Source organism: Nesoenas mayeri (genome assembly GCF_963082525.1).
Source record: "Nesoenas mayeri genome assembly, chromosome: 1".
Lineage (NCBI taxonomy): Eukaryota > Metazoa > Chordata > Aves > Columbiformes > Columbidae > Nesoenas > Nesoenas mayeri.
Genome location: NC_137541.1, coordinates 39,155,291 through 39,174,287, shown reverse-complemented (window position 1 = coordinate 39,174,287; position 18,997 = coordinate 39,155,291). Strand labels below are relative to the sequence as shown.

The 18,997-nt window shown below is 46.4% G+C and overlaps 1 protein-coding gene across 14 annotated transcripts in view; it reads left to right on the top strand.

The window, feature by feature from the left end:
- Positions 1 to 2,559: 2,559 nt before the first annotated feature.
- TMEM184B (transmembrane protein 184B) overlaps positions 2,560 to 18,997 on the top strand; it is a 30,496-nt gene continuing 14,058 nt past the window's right edge. For 13 of the 14 annotated variants that reach the window (XR_013922302.1, XR_013922303.1, XR_013922304.1 and 10 more), the window contains exons 1-3: positions 2,560 to 2,729; positions 15,713 to 15,973; positions 18,435 to 18,600. Coding sequence is in view for 6 of the 14 variants with exons in the window: in XM_080347229.1 (XP_080203355.1) it covers positions 15,773 to 15,973; positions 18,435 to 18,600 (367 nt within the window). In the remaining 8 variants the exon portion in view is untranslated. Of the gene's footprint in view, positions 2,730 to 6,895; positions 6,924 to 15,712; positions 15,974 to 18,434; positions 18,601 to 18,997 lie in introns of those variants that run through there. The other variant, XM_080347230.1, reaches the window with a different exon arrangement.

Here is an 18,997-nt window from a genome sequence, read left to right as displayed (position 1 = left end):
GGAATCAGATTCCAGCCACACTTGATGGTAGAAGTCTGATTTTTATTATTATAACAGAATTTATTTTCTCAAGCATTAAATGAATTTTAAGCTGTGAGGGGAATTGTGGCAATGGCCTAACCATTGACTCGGGCTTCCTTTCCTTGGGTGGCTTCTCTGCGTTCATGGTTTTCTTTGGTTTTTTTGGCTGTTGGGAGAAGTGCCAGAATTGCCTGATCGGAGCGGTCCTGACACACCGAGGGATCCGTATGGAGCGGCACCTCATCCCATGGAGGATGGGAAGGCTGGAGCTGAAATACAGGGAGATGAGAACCCACTTCCCATCCCTGCAGCGGGGTCTTTTTTTTCGTCTGGCTGTGCGTGTTTTTCCATTTGATTTTTTTTTTTTTTTTTTAAATTAAAACTTGTTTTAATTCCTGCGGAGAGAGTGTGGGACTTGAGGAGAAGAGAGGGGCACACAGAAACTGGAGTTTGGTGTTCTCATGGAGCAATGGCTCTTGCTCTCTCCTTCCCTCATGCAACCCCAAGTAAGATCCACCATACATGCACAACTCCTTCCTGCCCTCTCCCACCCATCTCCCTCCTTCCTTCCCCCCCCCCTCTTTTAGTTGTTTTTAAATATAATTTTAGGAATACTCAAGCTGCTTTGTGGCACTTGGGGCTTTGAAACACAACGATCACCACTGCGACCTGTGGCCTGTAGCAGACACACTGTCACTGTAGTGTGGAGCCGATGGGTTGTTGGCAGGGTGGGGAGGGTGGGGTTAGTCTTTGTTTTGTTTGTTTTTATCCTTTCTATTTAACACTTTGTTTTTCCTCCCTATTTTTTTCCTAATTTATTTACCCCTCTTACTGTCTCTCTCTTTTTTTTAATTAAAGAGCAAAACTTTTTATTACTTTGTAATTTAAAAAAAACAAAAAAAAACCTGAAGAACTTTGGGGGGGATTTTGTACTTTTTTCCTGTGTAAATATTGGACTTTTTTGAGCTTTATCGTGGTTGTTAATTTGAAGTAATAAAGTAGAAAATGATAAAGTGACGCCAGCATCTGTCATTTCTTCCTTCCCTGGCATCCTCACTGGGAGTGACGTCTTAAGCACAGGAAGTGCTGTCTTGTGGCCGAACCTGTTCCCCAGTTCCAGGAACGAGTTTGATCAGAATTACTGGAAAAAAACAGGCGCAGGGCTGGAGTGCCTAAAAATAAGTCTGAGGTGATCTCTGCAGGCAAAGCCCTGGAACAGCAGGAGCTGTGTGAAATCTGATTCGGGATCTCGCAGCTCCTGGATTTGAGCCTCTGGTGTCCTGTGCGTCTGGTCTTCAGGAAGAGCGGGATGGGACATTTCCGTGCTGTTGGCTTTGGGTGTGCACCCCGTTTGACAGAGGTGGACCTTGGACTGGGTATTTCCTTGCTTGCTTCTCAAATCACAGAGCAAGGGGAAGGAGAGGGGTCAGAGCAGCAGCCCTGGGCACCCCTCACCAGCGCCGTGCCCAATGCGAACGTGCTGAGCTCCCAGCAAAATAGCACCTTCTGCTTTGGTGTCTGCGGTGGTGTGGTTTGTTTGGGTTTCTCCTCCTTTGGTTGCCTGACCTGTCTGACAATAAGTTACTGGATTTTAATACTGGTTTATTTATAAATTACTGCTCCTATAATTAGGCTTCCCTGCACTATCCAGACAAGAGGCCTATTTCTTGTAGGCTCTGTCGAACTCTTGGAATTCATTTTCAGAAACACTTGCTGGGAATAAATGATGAATCTTGGTGACTTCACACATTCCTTCCAAGCCTGTCCTCTGCCAGCTCAGCAGGAAGAGCTGCTCCTACATTTGCCTGCTGCGTGGCACTTCCAGCTCCTGGGGGGAGAGGACAAAAAGTAGGAGGGAAAGGATGAGGAGGCTAGTTTAGAGTTATGGGGTATTGTCCCATTGCCTCTACCCTGTGTTGGTCCTGTCTCCATTTCAAGTGTGTTTTTGGCAGCTCAAAATGAAGCTGGACTTTTTTCCCTTCCACATTGCATTGCCTACGTGGAAGACAATGCTCAGCAGTTGAGTGTTACAGTTTTTATGGCTTGTGGAGACTTTTTTGTGTGTGTGATGGTTTTTGTTGGTTGGTTGGTTTTCTTTTGTTCACATGTGCATGTGGGTTTTTTTTGTTTGGTGTGTTTTGTTTCATTTTTGCGTTTCTAACACCTATACCTATGTTTTTCCCCTCGGAGTTTCTGGGAAAACAGCCCTGAAGGTAGAGGTGGAAATCTGCCTGGGGGGGATCTTCCCGACCTTAACCGGCCCGGGTGGGGTATGGAGTTGCTGGAGCGCTGAAAACCCCAGCTCGGGCAAGGACGGCCAGGGTTAGGGCAGCAGCTCAGTCCTCCCGCGGGCTGCACCGCCCCAGAGTAGCGGCGGGTCCCCGAGTCCCTGTCCACGGGGCACCCGCTCCCTTCGCGGCGGCGCCGCCCCTTTAAGAGCCGGGCGGTTACGTCACCCTGTTCTCCCGCCGCCCCGCCCCGGCTCGCGCGGCGCGCGGAGTGGGCGGGGCGTGTCGTGCCGTGCGCAGGCGCGGAGGGGCCGGGTGGGCCCGGCGTCGCCATGGGCTCCTGAGGCCCGCAGCGTCCCCGCGCCGGTGCCGGCGCCCGCCCGCCCGCGGGGCAGCGGGGCAGGGCCCGACCCGACCCCTCCTCACCCCAACGGGCTGGGCCGAGCCTAGCCGAACGGAGCCCCGCCTGCCCGCCGGGAGGTAAGACGTGGCGGGGGCAGGGTGGCCGCGGAGATGGGGCACTGGGGCGGCTGCGGGGGTGTGGGACGGGCCTGAGGGGCCGTGCTGCGGGGTGGGGGCGGTGTCTGTGGCGTGCTGACGAGGTCCCTGCAAACTCACCTTTGCTCCCGCATCGCCCGCTGCGGCCGCGACCTCCGCACCCCCCAAGTCCCTCCGCCTCCAGTTCCCCGGCGGGGGCTGCACGACCCCTCGGTGCGGCCCCCAGCCCTCCCTCCCATCCGCCCGCGCATGTACCCCCGTGTGCCCCCCCATCCTCTCGGCGCGGCCTCCCCAGCTGCCCCAACCACGCACATCCCCCGCTTGCCCTCCTTACAGCCCCGACCTCCTCCCCACAAGCTCGCAGTGCGGCTCCCACAACCACCCCCCGGTGCAGCCCACACAGTGTGATCCCCAGTCTCTCCCCGCTGCAGCCTCCCCTGCTTCCCCACGCACGCACACCCGTTGCCCCAGGGCAGCCCTCGCACCCCCCGGTGCTGTCGTGCTGCCCGGTGGCATCGGGTGGGTGTCATTTTCTGCAGGGGTGTGTTTGTCCCCGGGCGGGCTGGTAGCACAGCAGACCCCAGCAGAGTGGTGGGCACCAGGCTTGGGCTTGCTGTGCCTGGTGTGGTTGGGCCTGGATGGACTGACGGACACCATGTGTGTGCTGATGTGTGAGGAGGCTGTTACTGCACCTTGTGTGCCACTGTGTCACATACCAGTTATGATCGGTCGTCTTTGGATTCTCACGGTGGCTTGAAATCTCAGTTGCTCCACGAGGGCTAGTTCAGTGTTGGTAAGTGCAGCGTGTAGTGGGATGAGGGCTTTGGAAGAACGTCTGTGTGACTGGGTTCTGATGAATTGTGATCCAGGAAAGGGACTGGAGTGGTTTCAGGGACAGCTCAACGGAAGCTGCCTGGAACATCACGAAGCTGTCAAGAGTGGGAGGAGGAGAAGGAGTGGGAAATCTAGAGGAAATACTGAAGATAGTTCCTGCTTACAGAAGGTTTGAAACTGTTCTTGCTACATAAGGAGCTTGAACAGGAGTAATTATTGAAGACACAGGCAGGCTTCCCCAGAGAGAAGACTGTTTACCTCTTTTGAAGAGAAAAATAGAAGGCATGGATCAATAACTGAGCAAAGGCTAATAGGATGAATAGAAATGTCTATTTCCTATCCTGCAGTAAAAAGACAACAATCGATGAAAATGTAATAAAACATACATTCCACTAACAAAGACTTGGCTTTTTCAACACCATAGTTAACTGTTCCATTGAACTTTTTTTGCTGGAAGTTACCCTTGAGTCTAAGTGCTTAGCAGCTTGCCTAAAAGGGACCAGAGATTTCTCTAGAAGTGTTCATATTATTGAGATTTCTAATAGTAAAGGTTTGTGTTTGTGTGGTACTTTTGGAAAAAAAATAAACTCTCCCACTTCTAGAGTGTTGGCTAAGTACTAAACAGTAGGCGTTTAGGGAGAGCTTTTCTTAAGGCGAAGGTATTCCACAAAAGCCTACTTCAGGCTTTTTTTCACCATTGTCCCCAAGAAAATGGGCTTTGAATCTGCTCTGGTCAGTGAAGCAGTTTTTAAGTCCTTAATATACCATCACTATTGTGCTGTAAACCTGAAGTGGCGTGTATGCAGCAGGTGGCTGCCTCTGCATCTGGAGCAGAAGTGATTTGGTCTTGCTGTAAAGTGATGGGGAAAGCATCGCTACTGAAGTCAGCCTTTCTAACCAGTTCTGTGGTGTGGAAAGATGTTTTTCTTTGTATTCTGCTCAGGTCTCTACAATCTGTTCAGAGTGCTGAATAGCTTCTGTTTTGGAAATGGGGGGCAAGGGGAAGAACGCCTCCTAATCACTCAGGCATCTTTTGTACTTTTATTTGTCTGTCTTCTTGGGACATATGGTGGTTAGAAGGGGAAGGTTCTTAGACATGCATAAGCTGATCAGAAAATAAAGTGCAGTGTGACTAGCTCGTTTGGCGTAACAAAAGCATTCTGAGCTGGCTGGTTTCTAACGATTTGACAGAATCCAGCTAGAAATCTGCCTTGTTCTCTGTCAGCTTGTTTGCCTGTTAGCTGGTAGCAGGCTGGGAGATGAGCTTTCATGGTGTGTAGTTGTAGGATTAGAGTTCTTTCTTCTCACGGATAGAGGAAGGGTGTTTTCTTCCCCCAACTCTTAATTAATATAACTTTTAAAACACCTTCCCACCCCACCAAAAAAAAAAAAAAGTTAGTCCCTTTCTTTATCCGGTTCTACTGTTGAGTTAACTGGAATACCTAATAATCATGTTTTGACTTAAGGCAACAACCTTTTAATTTCCATGTGATGGAAATTACCCTTCATCCCTCCTCCCCTCCTGTTTTGGGTCTGTGTTTAATTGGCTTATGTTTGCAGCGGTGGAGATGATCTCTTGCCTGCTCCTTCTAGCAGAAGTGCCTATTTTGTTTTCCAGCAGCTCAAAGGATGTCTTTGAGCTCTTGCGGCAGTGGCTGGTGAGAGCCGTGAATTCTTCATGAGATGTTTGTTATTTAGTTCTAGCTGCTCCAAGAGCCCTGTGCTGCATTGTTCAAAGTATTGAGTGTGGAGGTGACACACGAAGTTGCAAATCAGACTTGTTGATTCTGAAGGGCTGCTGCTGTGACTAGCTTTCACAGGGTTTTCAGGATCAAATTGAGGAAACCAAGGTTATAAAGCAGTGGTGAATGTACAGGTTGGGCTGTCTGCAGAATGAAGAGAATAGTACGGCCTCAGAGAGAAAATGCACTTAACCTTTGAACAGTGGAGCTTTCCTAGCACACAACTGCTGCTGGCAATCTGCGAAACAAAGCTGCTGTGTGTTATTGAACAGCCAGAGCTGGGGGCAGAAGCTTTTCTCTGTTGTAGAGCTTGTGATTGATTGCACTTGCCGAGGCCCTGGAAAATTGAGGTGTTGTAGAGAGCAGCGTTGTGTTTGGGTTTTGTGTGCGGACTTGCCCATCTGTTCGCTTGAAGCGGTGTGTGTTGTGTGTTGTTCTCACTTCTTCCCAAACTCTTTGGGGTTTGCTTTCTTGTGGTGGAAGAGTGGTTTCCTGCCAAAATGTTACACCCTACAAGAACACTGGGGACTCTGAAAGCAGTTTGAAATGGTGGTAAGATGGATTAAAACACTTAGCTAAAATAACTGTAAAATATGATAGTGCTCGGACTGGAAACACCCTTTTGAAAGGGTGTTTTGTTTTTGTTGTTGTTTGTTTGTTTCTTTCTTTCTTTCTTTCCCCTTATGGACTACTTTGGGAGAGAGCAACTGGACATGTTTTCAGAGCAGCAATCAGGTTTTGGAGGTGAAATTCTGCCAGCCAAAGCAATGAGCTGCAGCCACCCTCCAGGAGTCTCGCCTCAGGGTCTTCCTCCTATAGGAAGAGGCAGGGGACTGGAGTACTTACTTGTAGCCAGGTTCTCTCTGGTCTTTAAAGAACTGCTCAACCTCTGTGGGGTTTTTGTTTGTGATGGTTTAACGTGGCTGGGAATGCAACAGAGCAAGCTGTGTCCAGGGAAAATGCAGTGTATAGGCAAGCTGCCCAAGAACTGTGTTCTATCTGGGTATAAGCAGGTCTTCATAGCCCCTGAGGGGCATAATTTACAGGAACCCGAAGAGGGAAATAATTTACATGCTCTACCTGCAGCATTGAATGTCTTTTAACCCATAGAGCACCTGGAAATTTGTCTCCTCACCCTCAATTCTGTCTTTGCATTGAAAGGATGTGAATACTGCTATTATTATCTTACAGTCACAGTGCCTGAGAGCCTGGTGATACTGAAAGGATCAGCTGTCTGAGGATGTTGTATAATTGAGGGTGACCAAGAGTGTAGAGAGGCGGTGTCATGGCCTCAAATTTTCTGTCTAACTCAAAAGCGTTCTTCTCTGCCTGGATGTGTTGTACATGTGCTCCCTGATCAACTCTGTAGCAAAAAGGCAAAAAAAAAGTCTCGCTGGTCCAGCAAAGAAAATGACTGCAATGTGCTATCTAGTGCAGCAGTGAGGCTTTATGGAGGAGATGAGATGAAATAATACCTTAGAAACTGACCTTGCGGCCCCATCGTTCCCTCCCCAGGCTGTGGGACGTGACATTGATGCTATTGGAGGCTGCTGAGCTGATCGCTTGGGAGGCAGCAGTCGCCTGGTCATCTCCAGCACAGGTACAGCCCAGGAATGCAGCAGAAGTGGAAGTTGCTCTGCCCCTGTCCAGGTTACCTGGACAAGCCAGTCACCTCAGGAGGCAGATTAGAAGAGAGTGAATTTCTCTTGATGCCTAACCACATCTAGTCTGCTTCTTGCCAGTTTTGGTAGGAAAGGCTGGTTAGAGGTAGGTGAAGCTGTTTGCAGCCAATTGTCCCATGGGAGCCAGTAGCGACCTCTCTCTTCCTCCAAACTCTCCTGACTTTCAGACTTTCTTTCCCCTGTCCCAGTGGCTTTGTGATGGCACTGATTTTACAGCAGAGTTTTAAGGTAGAACTTATTCATATAAATTCCCATTTAGGCAACTTCATTCGACGAGGTAATTTAATGTTATGGTGTCGGAAAAAATGGTTTGAAGTTCTGTCTTCTTTTTTTAAGCACACACCCTCCCAGGTGGACGCTTAGTGTGCACCTATTTCTGTATGGAGAAGATGCATTGCTTTTGCTGACCTCTGGGTTAGACAAGGGGATTTCAGGATTGCCTCAAACTGCGTTTTAGTAGCTGTTGGTGTGCATCAGCTTCTAACAGTCTTGACAACTTCTCTGCAAACCTCTGTGGTCATCTTCATTGCTGAGCCAGGAATGGTCACATTACGCCTCTTGTGGCGTAAGTAGCCTGCAGAACAGGATGCTGGGCAAGGTTTTTCCCATTGATGCTGTCTCTACTTGCTGTGCTTTAGCAAGGGCGAGAACAGCTTCCTCCCCGGCCTTGCTCTCTGCCTCTTTCAGAGGTAACTTCTCAGGAAGGGAGGTGGTGTGTCTGGGCTCCTTTAACTAGCAAAGCTGTAATGCTGATGTATGTAGGGCTTGACATTTTTGTGTGGGGAGGAACTCTCCCAGGAGTGCAGGAATACAAAGCTCCTAATTCTGTTTTTAGAAGTCTGCATTTGTAGGATTTTAATTTTTCTTGACAGAGTACAGAGCAGGAGAGAAGTGTGGAGGGGGCAATGTCGAACAGGAGTAATGAAATTAGGAGTTGATGATTTTGGGATATATATACACACACATATATATATATAGGATATGTGTCTTATGTTCGGAGAAGAAAAAGCGCAACAACTTACAAATAAAAATAAGCAGATCAGATGTTATTTTAGCATTGACAAAATGGCTTCATAGTGAGTGGCTTTGGATGCTTTGTTTAGAATTACTGTTTTTACTTCTGCAGTGCTCATCACTGCTATATATTTGCATTGGAGAATGATCACTGGGGAAGTCAGATGTGCCATTTTCTTCATGTGCATCGCTGCACTGTTTCCTAGGCTTGTGATGTCTGAATTCTTCCAGCACATTTACTTGATAAATTTAAGTATGGATCTGAACTTATACATTCTGTATGTTATATTCTGCGTGGAAAAGTATGCTCCAATATCAGAAAAACTCCCATGATGTGTGACTGCCACAAGTTCAATAGCTTTTGATCCTGCTGTGGAGTTTGATGTCTGTGTCTTCTTAGAGTAACTGTGTACCCTGTGACAATTTAAAACTGTTGTCTCCTCTGTCTTGGCAGTTGGAGGTGGGAAGGATGAATGCGCGTTGTGGTGGAATAAATTCTGATTCGACTTTGTTCTTGAGAATTTGGAAAAATAAATGTGAACTTCCTGTGTCATGCCAGACACAAAGTGTTTACAACACATCCTTTTTCTTGTTGTCTCTTTCCTTTCTGCCAGTTGCAGAACATCTTCGTAGTCTTGCTGTATTTCTTCCTTGGGAGCAGAGGGCTGGACTGTTTTGTGTGGAGTGAGGCTGCTGGGTATGGGGTAAAGGGATGCAGGGCACATAGAATCGCAGAATAGTTAGGGTTGGAAGGGACCTCTGTGCTTGATCCTGCTCTCGAAGGAGAGGTTGGAAGGTTGGGGAACATCCCTTGTGCTCCTTGCCCTCCCCTTTTCTCTCTTTTTCCTGTCTCCTTCCAAAAAAGGGACTGCATGTTGAATGTTGACCTATTGCAATGTGGGTCAGTCCACACAAAAAAAAAAAAAGAGAGAGAGGAGGAGGAGGATGGGGGGAGGAGGGCCCTGTGTGTACAGAGAGACAACAGAAATTAATAGAGCAGAAAAAAACTCTGGAAAGAAGAGTGCACAGCTCAGGGTAAAAGGGTTTTATTGTTGGTTCTGAGTTTTTAAATGAGTGCATGGGGAGGGGAAACTGCTCTCTCTCTCCAAATGGCTGTATATGGATTGGCAAAATAGGTGGGGGCTGTGCGAGCTGCAAGTGGAGAGGGTTTTTCTGGTATTCTCAGAGTTTAATTTCCTTAAAACGAGGAAAGAAGCTGCATGACCGTGTTGAAGGTTAAATTGTTTATGTGTATGGTATGCGCTTATGTGTGTGTAGGTATCGGATCATCTCTTGAATGTGGCTTAGTGGGTGTGTAACTTGCTCTGCGGTTTGGTCCTGGGTGCCTGACTCCTCCACCTTCTGCTTCTGAGGCTGATGGCCTTCCTGCTCGCACTGCTGGTTTTACATACCAGTGACACTTTAATCTTGTTTCATGGGCTGTATTGACAGCTGGTTTGAAAACTGTGATGGGGCAAAACCTCTTCAGCATTCAGACTGCTTACACCTCTGGAGAAATAGCGTTGCAAAGAACTGCATTTGGATCTGAATCTGTTGTGCAGAGAGAGAAATCGTGCATTAAGCTGATACCGAGTGCAGAGACTGTAGACACAATCACTGCGTGTTTTTGTAAATCTTGTCGAACGCTTGTCTTCTAGCCAAGCACAGTATTGCTCACATGTGTTAGGAGTTACGTATGGCGGTGTGTCTGTGAAGTTCTTGCTGTAGGGTGGCTTTCACTGACTTGAGATTAAGCAAGCTTTGCCCAGCATGAATAGTAAAATGTAAATGAGTTGCACTATTAAAAATTGCATGCCAGGTCGCATACTTAAGTCACGGATTGTTTCCAGAATGCTAGTGGAGAGGTTAAAAATGCACTATTGGGACCCTTTCATGTCTCACATTGCTAAGTAAACTAGATAACACCCCAGAGAGCAAAAGCAATTTAAGTAGTAATAAATTTAAAAGCACTTGATTTTCTATTATCGCTATAACTGGTTTGAACTGCACAAGTGGATTTCTTACTGTGTGGTGTTATGTTAGTTTGTCCTGACTCTCTTCTTTCTCCTTTTCCTACTTTTTGCCAGGTCAGCTGGTGATGCCATGCCTTTGGGGGTTGAAAAGACCTTAAATCAATTACGAATTGGCAATATATACCTAGCACAATGGAAAGAGCTGATCCCAGTTGGCAATTCTAGGCATTTTTGTAACTAAAATTGTCCAAAATAAACCTTGAACCTTTTTATCATGTGTTCTTGTACTCCTTTTAAGTCTAGGGGACATTCTGAAAACCGTGAAGGTCTTGCTTTCACTAACATAAAGCTCTGGCTCGTGCCTTAGTAGTCAAAGAAAATTCAGATTTTTAATCACCTATCACATAGCACTTCTGCATTGGTGTTTTTGCGATAATTTAATGGAGAAACTCTTGGAGGAATAAGAAGTTAAGAGGGGAGTGGAAAATGGTTTTGTGGTATCTTAACAAACCCAAAGTACAGCATGGTGGATATTTGATACTACAGTAAGTGTGGAGCGGGTTTTAAGGAGGAGCAATTTCTTGCCTCGTCGCTTTTCCAGTAGAACCTTGCAGCCAGGTCATGCCTGTTTTGTTGGATTGTATCTTGTACAGCAGAAGGAGGCTTAGCTGCTAAGACTCTTTCACGGGATAGCTTTGTGTATCATTCTTTGCGCTCTCAGCAGTTTAGAAATGAAATACTTTTAGCCTCAGAGGAGATGTTCTATTTTAAAAACACGGATTGCATTTGCAGCTGGCAGTGAACGGCCTCAGAGTCATGTCGTTTGGGGTTCTCCCCCACCCTGACGCTGGGGCAAAGTGGGGCTGCTGTCACCAGCAGCACAACAGAGCAGGTCTGGCCCACAGCAGACACCCCCCTCCTTTTCTAGGCTCTGATCAAGTACATGTTCAGAAGTACTCCTAGGAACTGAAGGACCAAGCTTTTCTTCCCTCCTCTTACACCACTTCTGTTGCATCAGAAATGGGTTTTCTGTATTTATGTTTGTTTATTCTTATGTAGAAATAGCTCCTTCTTACTGGTAACATTTTCCATGCCTTTACACAAGCCAAAAAGGGAGTGGTCTTTGTTTGGTTGGGTTTTTTTGTTTGTTTGTTTGTTTGTTTCATTTGTGCCACATCCCTTCTGTTTACTGTTCTGAGTTTATTCTTGGTGGAAGAAGCTGCCGTGTTAATGTTAGCGACAGAAGGTCTCTGTTTCCAAAAGGTACAGGAACAGCAATCTGCTTCTGATCAGGAATTACTGCATTGCCATTTTTCTGAGGATCCAGGCCCTGTGGACACATCCCTGCTAGCTTTTCACCAGTGTAGTGTCTCTGACAGAACTGGTTCCCATGCAGGTTGGAGTCCCTTCCCTATCGAGAATCTCAGTAACAGTGGTTTGCATCTCTAGGTGTTTATCAGGATAGTTATCTTGATGTAAATAGCACACGCTTTGCTCCTCCTTGCATTGAGAGCAGACCCTAATTCTCCTAAAGTGCTTTCAGAAGATCTGTTAGGTAAGTTTAAGCTGATGCTAGGTTGGTGTTTAAGCTAATGCCATAGCAGTACAAGGTCCTGGCTTGCCCTAACTTGTAATGGCATCTAGACAGGAACACCTAACAGCTCGTTGGGGATGGAGGTGTCATCTCTGCCTTCCACATTGGGGGTTGTTGGGTATAGACCTCACACAGACCTAAGCACTGCCCAAAGCTTATGTAGCACAGGAATCTGATCCGAGGTTCCTGTGGCTGTCCTGAAGTCCACCTTGATCCACGTCTGATGTCTGATCATGTGCTTTTCTGTCTGCATGTTTTCAGCTCCCAAAGTTTGGTCCTTTTCCTGGCTATCTGTTCTCCTGGTGCTGTTTGGGACATGCTATATTCCAGGTTACCTCCGGGGGGAGCAACGTAGTCAGCTAGAGATGAGGAAGGTTTCATGAGTGAAATTTAGAAGTGTTGAAATGTTTTCCTTTGATATACTTAGGAGAGCCCTCCAGAGAGGGAGGATAAGTGTGCACATAGCTTTACTCTCCCTTGAAATGGAAGCAATGAGGTGGAGATGAAAGAGATGGGCAGAGTAAACAGGATATGACAGAAGAATAAGGACCTCTTCAAATTTTATTATGCATTAGATTACTTTGGTTTGCATTGCAATGGTAATTCACAATTCTAAATGCTCCTAATTTGCCGTATGGTGATGTCAAGTTCTTTCCTTATGGTTTGGTACCTCACAGTGCTGGGAACTGTATGGACAGAGGACAAAAAGGTGATTGTCCCAGGGAACTTAAAATGCGCAAGGAACAACAGAGTAACCCAGCCAGCTGGGAGGCGTACACAGAAACGAGACCACAGCCAGGAGCCTGACCGTGGTCAGGTTGGTGCACAGCTGGAGTAGCAAAGTGGGAAAATGGAGAAAATCAAGGTGAATATGAAATAGCTTTGTGGCTGTTGGAAAGGGCCCTTTTCCCTGGGTGTGGGAAGAAGCAGGAAGGTACGTGTTGTGTCACTGACATGGGCTGTGATGGAGGTGGCTGTCCAAGAAACAACCATCAAAACACATTGACCATGTCAGGTAAGAGGGAGGCTGCTCACACCAGGATGCTCTATCTGTAGCTTGTCAAGGCAGTGTGTTTGCTGGGAGCCTGTTCTGATGACATGCTGGGCTTGTGTCCTGTTGAACGATGGGGAAGAGGCTTCTCAGAAACAAGGCCTATTAAGAGAATTGCCGTAGTCCACCTTCATGATCCTCTTTTTAACATGACAGAAGAGGAGCTAGCAGACTCTGAGCTGGTGGTAGTGAATGAGACAAAATCTGCTCACCTGGTTAACCCTCCAATCATCTGTACTATCATCTATTTCTTAAATGTAGTACAGAATTGCCCTTGCAGCTTCAGCTTCTTGTATACAGTAGTCTTTCCTAGCAGTTTTGTCCACTGCTGTGCATGTTGCTCTAGCAATGGTGTATGGGAGTTTAGGAGATTAGAAGGGGTAACTTGGAAGGTATATGTTAATTTTGCAGATTTGGGAGTACAGTGTTCCTTCGTGTTCCACTAGCAAGGAGAATGAAATGCAAGCTGATGCTTGCAACCTATAAAAAACATAAAGCAATTAAAAAGCTGTCCTCAGGGGCAACCCAGAGGAACAGGGGAGTGCTCATGGGTGAGGTGGATTGGGGTTTGGGGTAGAAGTGGGGCCTCGGTTAAGAAAATTTGTATATTTTCTTTCACAACACAGTTCTGTAAAGAGTAATTAGTTTCCATGACTCTGTGAATTAGAGGGGATTAAGTGAAGAATGATGCATAATTGTGTCATTAATGACAGTTGATGTATAGTCACAAGGGGGCAGTGTTAAGGTTAAATATACAACTTGTAAGTGGCCTTGCTTCTGAATAGTTAATCCTTCTCTCCTCAAAATGCTTGTTCATCGCTTTTTGCTGTTCCAGCGTGCAGAGGAGCAAAGGAATTCCCTTTCAGATCTTCAGTTCCACCAACGTTACTGATGCTGTTGGTGCTGTTTGATTGTCTGGAGTGTGGAGCTCCAGGTCCTGTCCCTCCCGCCACTGGTGGTCTGTAGCAGAGATCCTCTCCCCTGTCAACTTTAGGAAGGGCTCAGCAGCTTCCTCTCCTGCATAGCTCCCAAAGTGCACTGGGATGTGCAGGATCTCAGCTGGCTGGACTTTATTTAGAGCTACGTTAAGCACAGGTGCATCTGCTCTGATTTCATTTTAGATGTGCCCTTTGTGAGCTCAGTGGAAGCACTGTCACGCTGTGAGTGTTTGGTTGCTTCAGAAGTCATGTCAGTAGAAACTCCTTTCTTCTCAAAGCAATAAAACCTCTCTACCTTGTAGCATCTCTATCCAGCCTTCATCTCTCCAGATTTTTAGATATAGTATAAATAATCTGTTTGTGTATGCTTTGAAACTACGAACTTGGTTACATTTCTTGTACTGATCAGGACTGAAAAGGAATTGCCCTTCAGTATGTGCAGTTATGGAAAGGTGTAACTTAGAACAGGGATATTTTGGAAAAAGTACAACTGGAAAGAATGAAGAAAAGCCAAGTTTGATTATTATTTTGTAAATAAAACCATAACAGTTGCACAGCTCCCTCTATAGTAAGATAATATCTGCTTAAACAAATCTAGACATTTCCCAGGGTTTGTATTTGTTCACTTGCCCAAATAGAAGAAAGCAGAAATTAGGTGAAATGTGACGTAAGTAGCATCTGAGTGCAGTGCACTGCTGGTACAGGTGTGTGGTTTGGAAAAGCAAGTGCTGGAGGGGCTGTTTGCACACCTCAGTGTGTACATGGAAATGGTTTGCTCTGGGCTCTCTGCTTTTACTGTGTGCAGGTTTCTTCATTTGTGCTGTGGCTTCAGGTGAAGCAAGACTGGGATGATGGTTCTGCAGATGTATGTTCTTTTTTGTGTTCTGCTGTGACCTGTCAGTAAATGACAGATGTGTTGTTCCCTGTTGCAGCTGTAAACTGTGGCGATGGATCATTGACCTTCCTAAAGCCCTTTCCATCCGCTGATCTTAAAGGCCTGCGTAAGAGCTACATCTTGTGCTTTTACGGAAAGGATAACCCAAAAACTATTAGGAGGTTATCAGAATGAGGCAATATTATGCTGTTCTCCTTGATAGCCATGTCTTTACAACCACTGCATCAGAAGCAGCTCTTCTAGTGGGCAGAACCAATGGCTGCCCGCTTGTGATCTTGGTTTAAGTGGATTATCTTCCTCCAATCCAGAGGTCACATTAGAGCCTGCTTACAACCGAATTGAAAATAATAGCTACTTTAGATCTTAGACCTTCAAGAATTTGTTCTATTGAAAGAAAATAGCTTTTAATCCAGGAAATGATCAAGGGTCATGCTGCTTTGAAATCTTGTGTATCCTTATGTTCTGGGTGTGTTTTCATGGGTCAGCTGGCTTTTAAAAGCCAATCAGGTTAAATTCACATCATGTAGAAAACTGCGTGAAGTTATTAGAATTAATGACAGGCTGGCTAAGTGTACCATGCCATACAGTGTTTGGTAAAAGCATCACTTTCGTGCTCCTCTTTCTAGTGAGCAGAGCTTTCAGCACTTCTCCTTCCAATGACAGTACTTTTGGCTGAGTGTGGTTTTCGAAATGGCACTAGGAGAGGTGGGGATTGCTCACCAGAGGCATAAGGATGCTCTTCTTTCTCCCTTGTTGCACAGTGACGCTTTGTGGCGTGTGTTCTTTTTGCCTGCACTGCTTGTTCTGCTGCCTTCCAGACAAAACCATAAGCCTAAGTCTGACAGACTAACCGTAAGACTGGGTTGCAGCAGAACAGCCAGTGCTTTTGTGGAAAGCAAAGTTGTTAATTTATATGTGCCTCTCATCTGCCAGTATGGATGATTTAGGCACTTTCTTCTGATCTCAGTTGAATGCGGTACTCGTTCTTAAATGCTTTTCTTGCAGAAGAGTGGTGACAGTGGCAGTATTTTGTGATCTCGGGAAAGCTGTGTTTTGATCCCCGAGTACTGCATGATTTGTTGTATCACGAGGGGTGGCAGTGGCAAACTTACCCAGGTCCTGTTCGTAAAGCATGTGAGCAGCCTGGTGAAAGGCATGTGAGAGATGCAAAGTACTGTCGCTGTTATGTTCCCGTGTCCTTTCAGCTGGCTTCAATTGCTTTTTGGGTCTCTTCCTTGACAGGTCTTGGCTCGTGGACGGCTCTCTAGGAATCCCAACTGGAACCTCACACCAAAAGGCACCATGTTAGTGATGAGTGACATCACGGCAGCCCCCAGACTGGGGTCAACTGCCACCACCCCAGCTGTGGCTCCCAACTTCTCCTGGATGCCAGAGGACGGCAGCCCCACGGCCGTGGAGCAGCCAATATTCCTCATGACCACTGCTGCTCAGGCCATCTCAGGTTTCTTTGTATGGACAGCTTTGCTCATCACCTGCCATCAGGTAAAACCTGGTCACTCCTGCTTCTCATCCTTTTCCTCACATGAAGGAAAACATATGATACTCTGGTATATCTCTACCAGATGCAGATGTGTGATGGGGGTTTGCAGACTCTGGAGTGGTACCAGGACTACTTCTTTGGAGTCTAATATATTATCTGTGCTGATCAAGGTGGCAGCTTTTATATTAAGGCGTTTTTCTGCCCAGGTTCAGGCTGTTTCTGTAGTGTGACTGGAGAGGGAGCAAACTCTCTTAAACTAGCAGGTATAAAACATTTGGCCATCTCTTGTGTGTTTGCAGAAAGTTGTGTTATCTCAAGCTGTCCTTTCCCGTGTCTTGTAGCTGAATCCAGCCATTTTGTTATTGTGTCAGCTGTTAGCTAAACAATTGTGGTTGTCTGCTGTTTGACATACCTTCTTTGATCTCTTGTGCCAGTAGATTCCACAGGCTGAGCCCTGCTGCGGAAAGGAGTAGCAGGAAATGTTTTATTTTAATTTTTCTCCCCTCCCCTCTTGCTGGGGCAGGTGTCCTGGGAGCCAGAGCAAGTCAAACCCTGCATCCTGTTCTGTAGCTCTCTTTCATGAGGTTGTCATGTGAACTGAAAAACACAGTGGAGAAATGCAAGCCCTGTTATTTATCAACCTGTGTTTTGTACCTGTTGCTCCGTAGATTCCAGAGTGATGACTAGGATCTAGCAAACTACAGCCTATTGATGGAGTACAAGGGCTAGAGGAGTTCAAAAATGGATTAGTCACTGATGAATAAGAGTAACACCTGCAGTTTCACCAGCTTGGGTAACAATTGCAAGTGCCATGGATCCTCCTGTCAAATTGATTGCCTGCTGAGGGTAGGAAGAAATCTTTCCTCTGCAGTATAGCATTGCACAGTTAGGCATTAATGCCCTTCTCCAATGGACCAACGGAGGTCAGTGCTGGAGGAACACTGTTGATTGAAATGTGCTGTTGTCCTTTTACAAGGCAGCAGTTCCTGTCCTCTCGTAGGTGCATGGATCGCAGGGCTCTTGTGACATCCCAAGGGCAAAGCTTGGAGTCATCTGAACTCTGGTGTCAGCTGTCCCTGTGCTGGGTGAGGTGTGTCATTGGGATTGTCACAAGGAAAAAATAACCCTAAGGTTTGTTAGTTTATTTTCAACCTGCTCTCCTCAGGAAATGTGGCTTTTATGAGATCCTTGTGGGTTAGGAATAGGAAACAGAAGTATTTTGAGCCCTTCAGTCAATTTTGGCAGGGAGAGATATGTAACAGACAGTGGAGAGAAAAGACAACCCCCTCTGCTTTACAAGAGAAAGGCAAGATCATTGATGTTTGCTTTGTTACATCCTGGAGAATCCTCACAGCATCTCCAAATGCAGGGTTGAGCTTCAGACAAGTGCTTGTGCCTCTTCAGACAGCAAAACTGGTCAGTTGTGAGGCACGTATATAATAAACCAACGGTTATTAATTCCAGCAGTTGGGTGGCAGCTTGATGGGGGTTGTTGTACAGAGGCTTTGCCTCTGGAGAATATGCCCTCTGCTGACTCTGTGGCCAACAGAGCGTACCTGCAGCTTGTATTGAAGCTCTGGCCGTGTTATTAGGCCATTACAGCAGTGCTGCTCATCTTCGGGGTGTGCTTGTGGTCAGTACCTTTTCCAGGAGGTGGGTATTCTGTGAAAAATCATCTTAGGCGTGGGATTTAATGATGGCTAACAAACCGTGAGTGATGGGGACATTGTGCTCCCCCAGCCAGTGACTTGAACTGGCGTGCGTGCAGGCAGGCAGACAAAACATGCGGTGTGGCTGTGTTTCCTTTCAGCACGCTGCACGAGTTCACTGCTCCCTTGGTGGCTGACACTCTGTGGCTCTGCTGTCACTGATGTGCAGAATGGCACTTTTTTGAGCAGATGGGCTGTGGCCTATCAGCTCTTGGCAGTGCTGTGAAGGGCTCTCCTAGGTTGTTTCAGGTGAAAGTCTCGAAAGCATCCAAAACTGCTGAGGGAGTGAGAGTGTTTATAATGAGCATGTGCTGATGTGTGTGTACCTTCCCTCTTTGGAGAAAAGGAGGCTGGCAGTGTTGTGAATCTTCAGTACTTAAAACAGAGTAGCAGGAGTAATTGGAAAAAAGTAAGAGCTAAGGAATATGGACAAGGTGATGACAATAATAGTAAATTAATTCCCTATAAGAAACTGGATCAGAAATGCTTCCACTTCCTTTTCCTCCTCCTTCCCTCTCTTTGCAAACTAAGAGATGCCATGTCAATGCCATATAATAGCAGTGACTTTTTATATTTTTTTTATTATTATTTTTTAATATTTTTTTTTTTATGTTCATCACCTTGGGGCTGCTGGAGGCCATCAAGAGGTGATTTACTGAGGTTGTTTTTCCCGGCCCAATTGACTCTCCAATTCTACTTTCTCCTCTCTGCTCCATGTACCACTGATGCTGGTCTCCTCTCTCCGTCCTCTCAGATCTACATGCACCTTCGCTGCTATAGCTGCCCAAATGAACAGCGCTACATTGTTCGGATCCTCTTCATTGTGCCCATTTACGCCTTTGACTCATGGCTCAGTCTTCTGTTCTTCACCAATGATCAGTACTATGTTTACTTTGGCACGGTGCGGGACTGCTATGAAGGTAAGAACGGGTAAGACAGAATATGGGGGAAGTGGGAGTCTCTGCACTAGGAGAACTTTTGCTTCTGGTTGGGCACATGGAGAAAGTATCACTGTCACCTACTGAAACCTTCTCCCTTGCTGGCTTCTGAGCATGACAAGGTGTGGTGAGCCTTCTCTCCAGTGTTCTGTAGAGACAAAGTTTATGATTTTCTTGGGTTCTTTGCTTCAGGAAGGTGGAAAACAAAAAAATCTGGTTCTACCTGGGTGTTACAAAGTGAGGTATTGGTCAGCTCCTGGCTCTTCGAACAGCACTTACTCAGCAGCCAGATACTTACTTTGTCCTCTTTTCCTGGTGCAGTTTGTTAGCAACATGTTATTCTGGTCCCATCCTGTGGCCACTTGTGAGCTCGCACAGG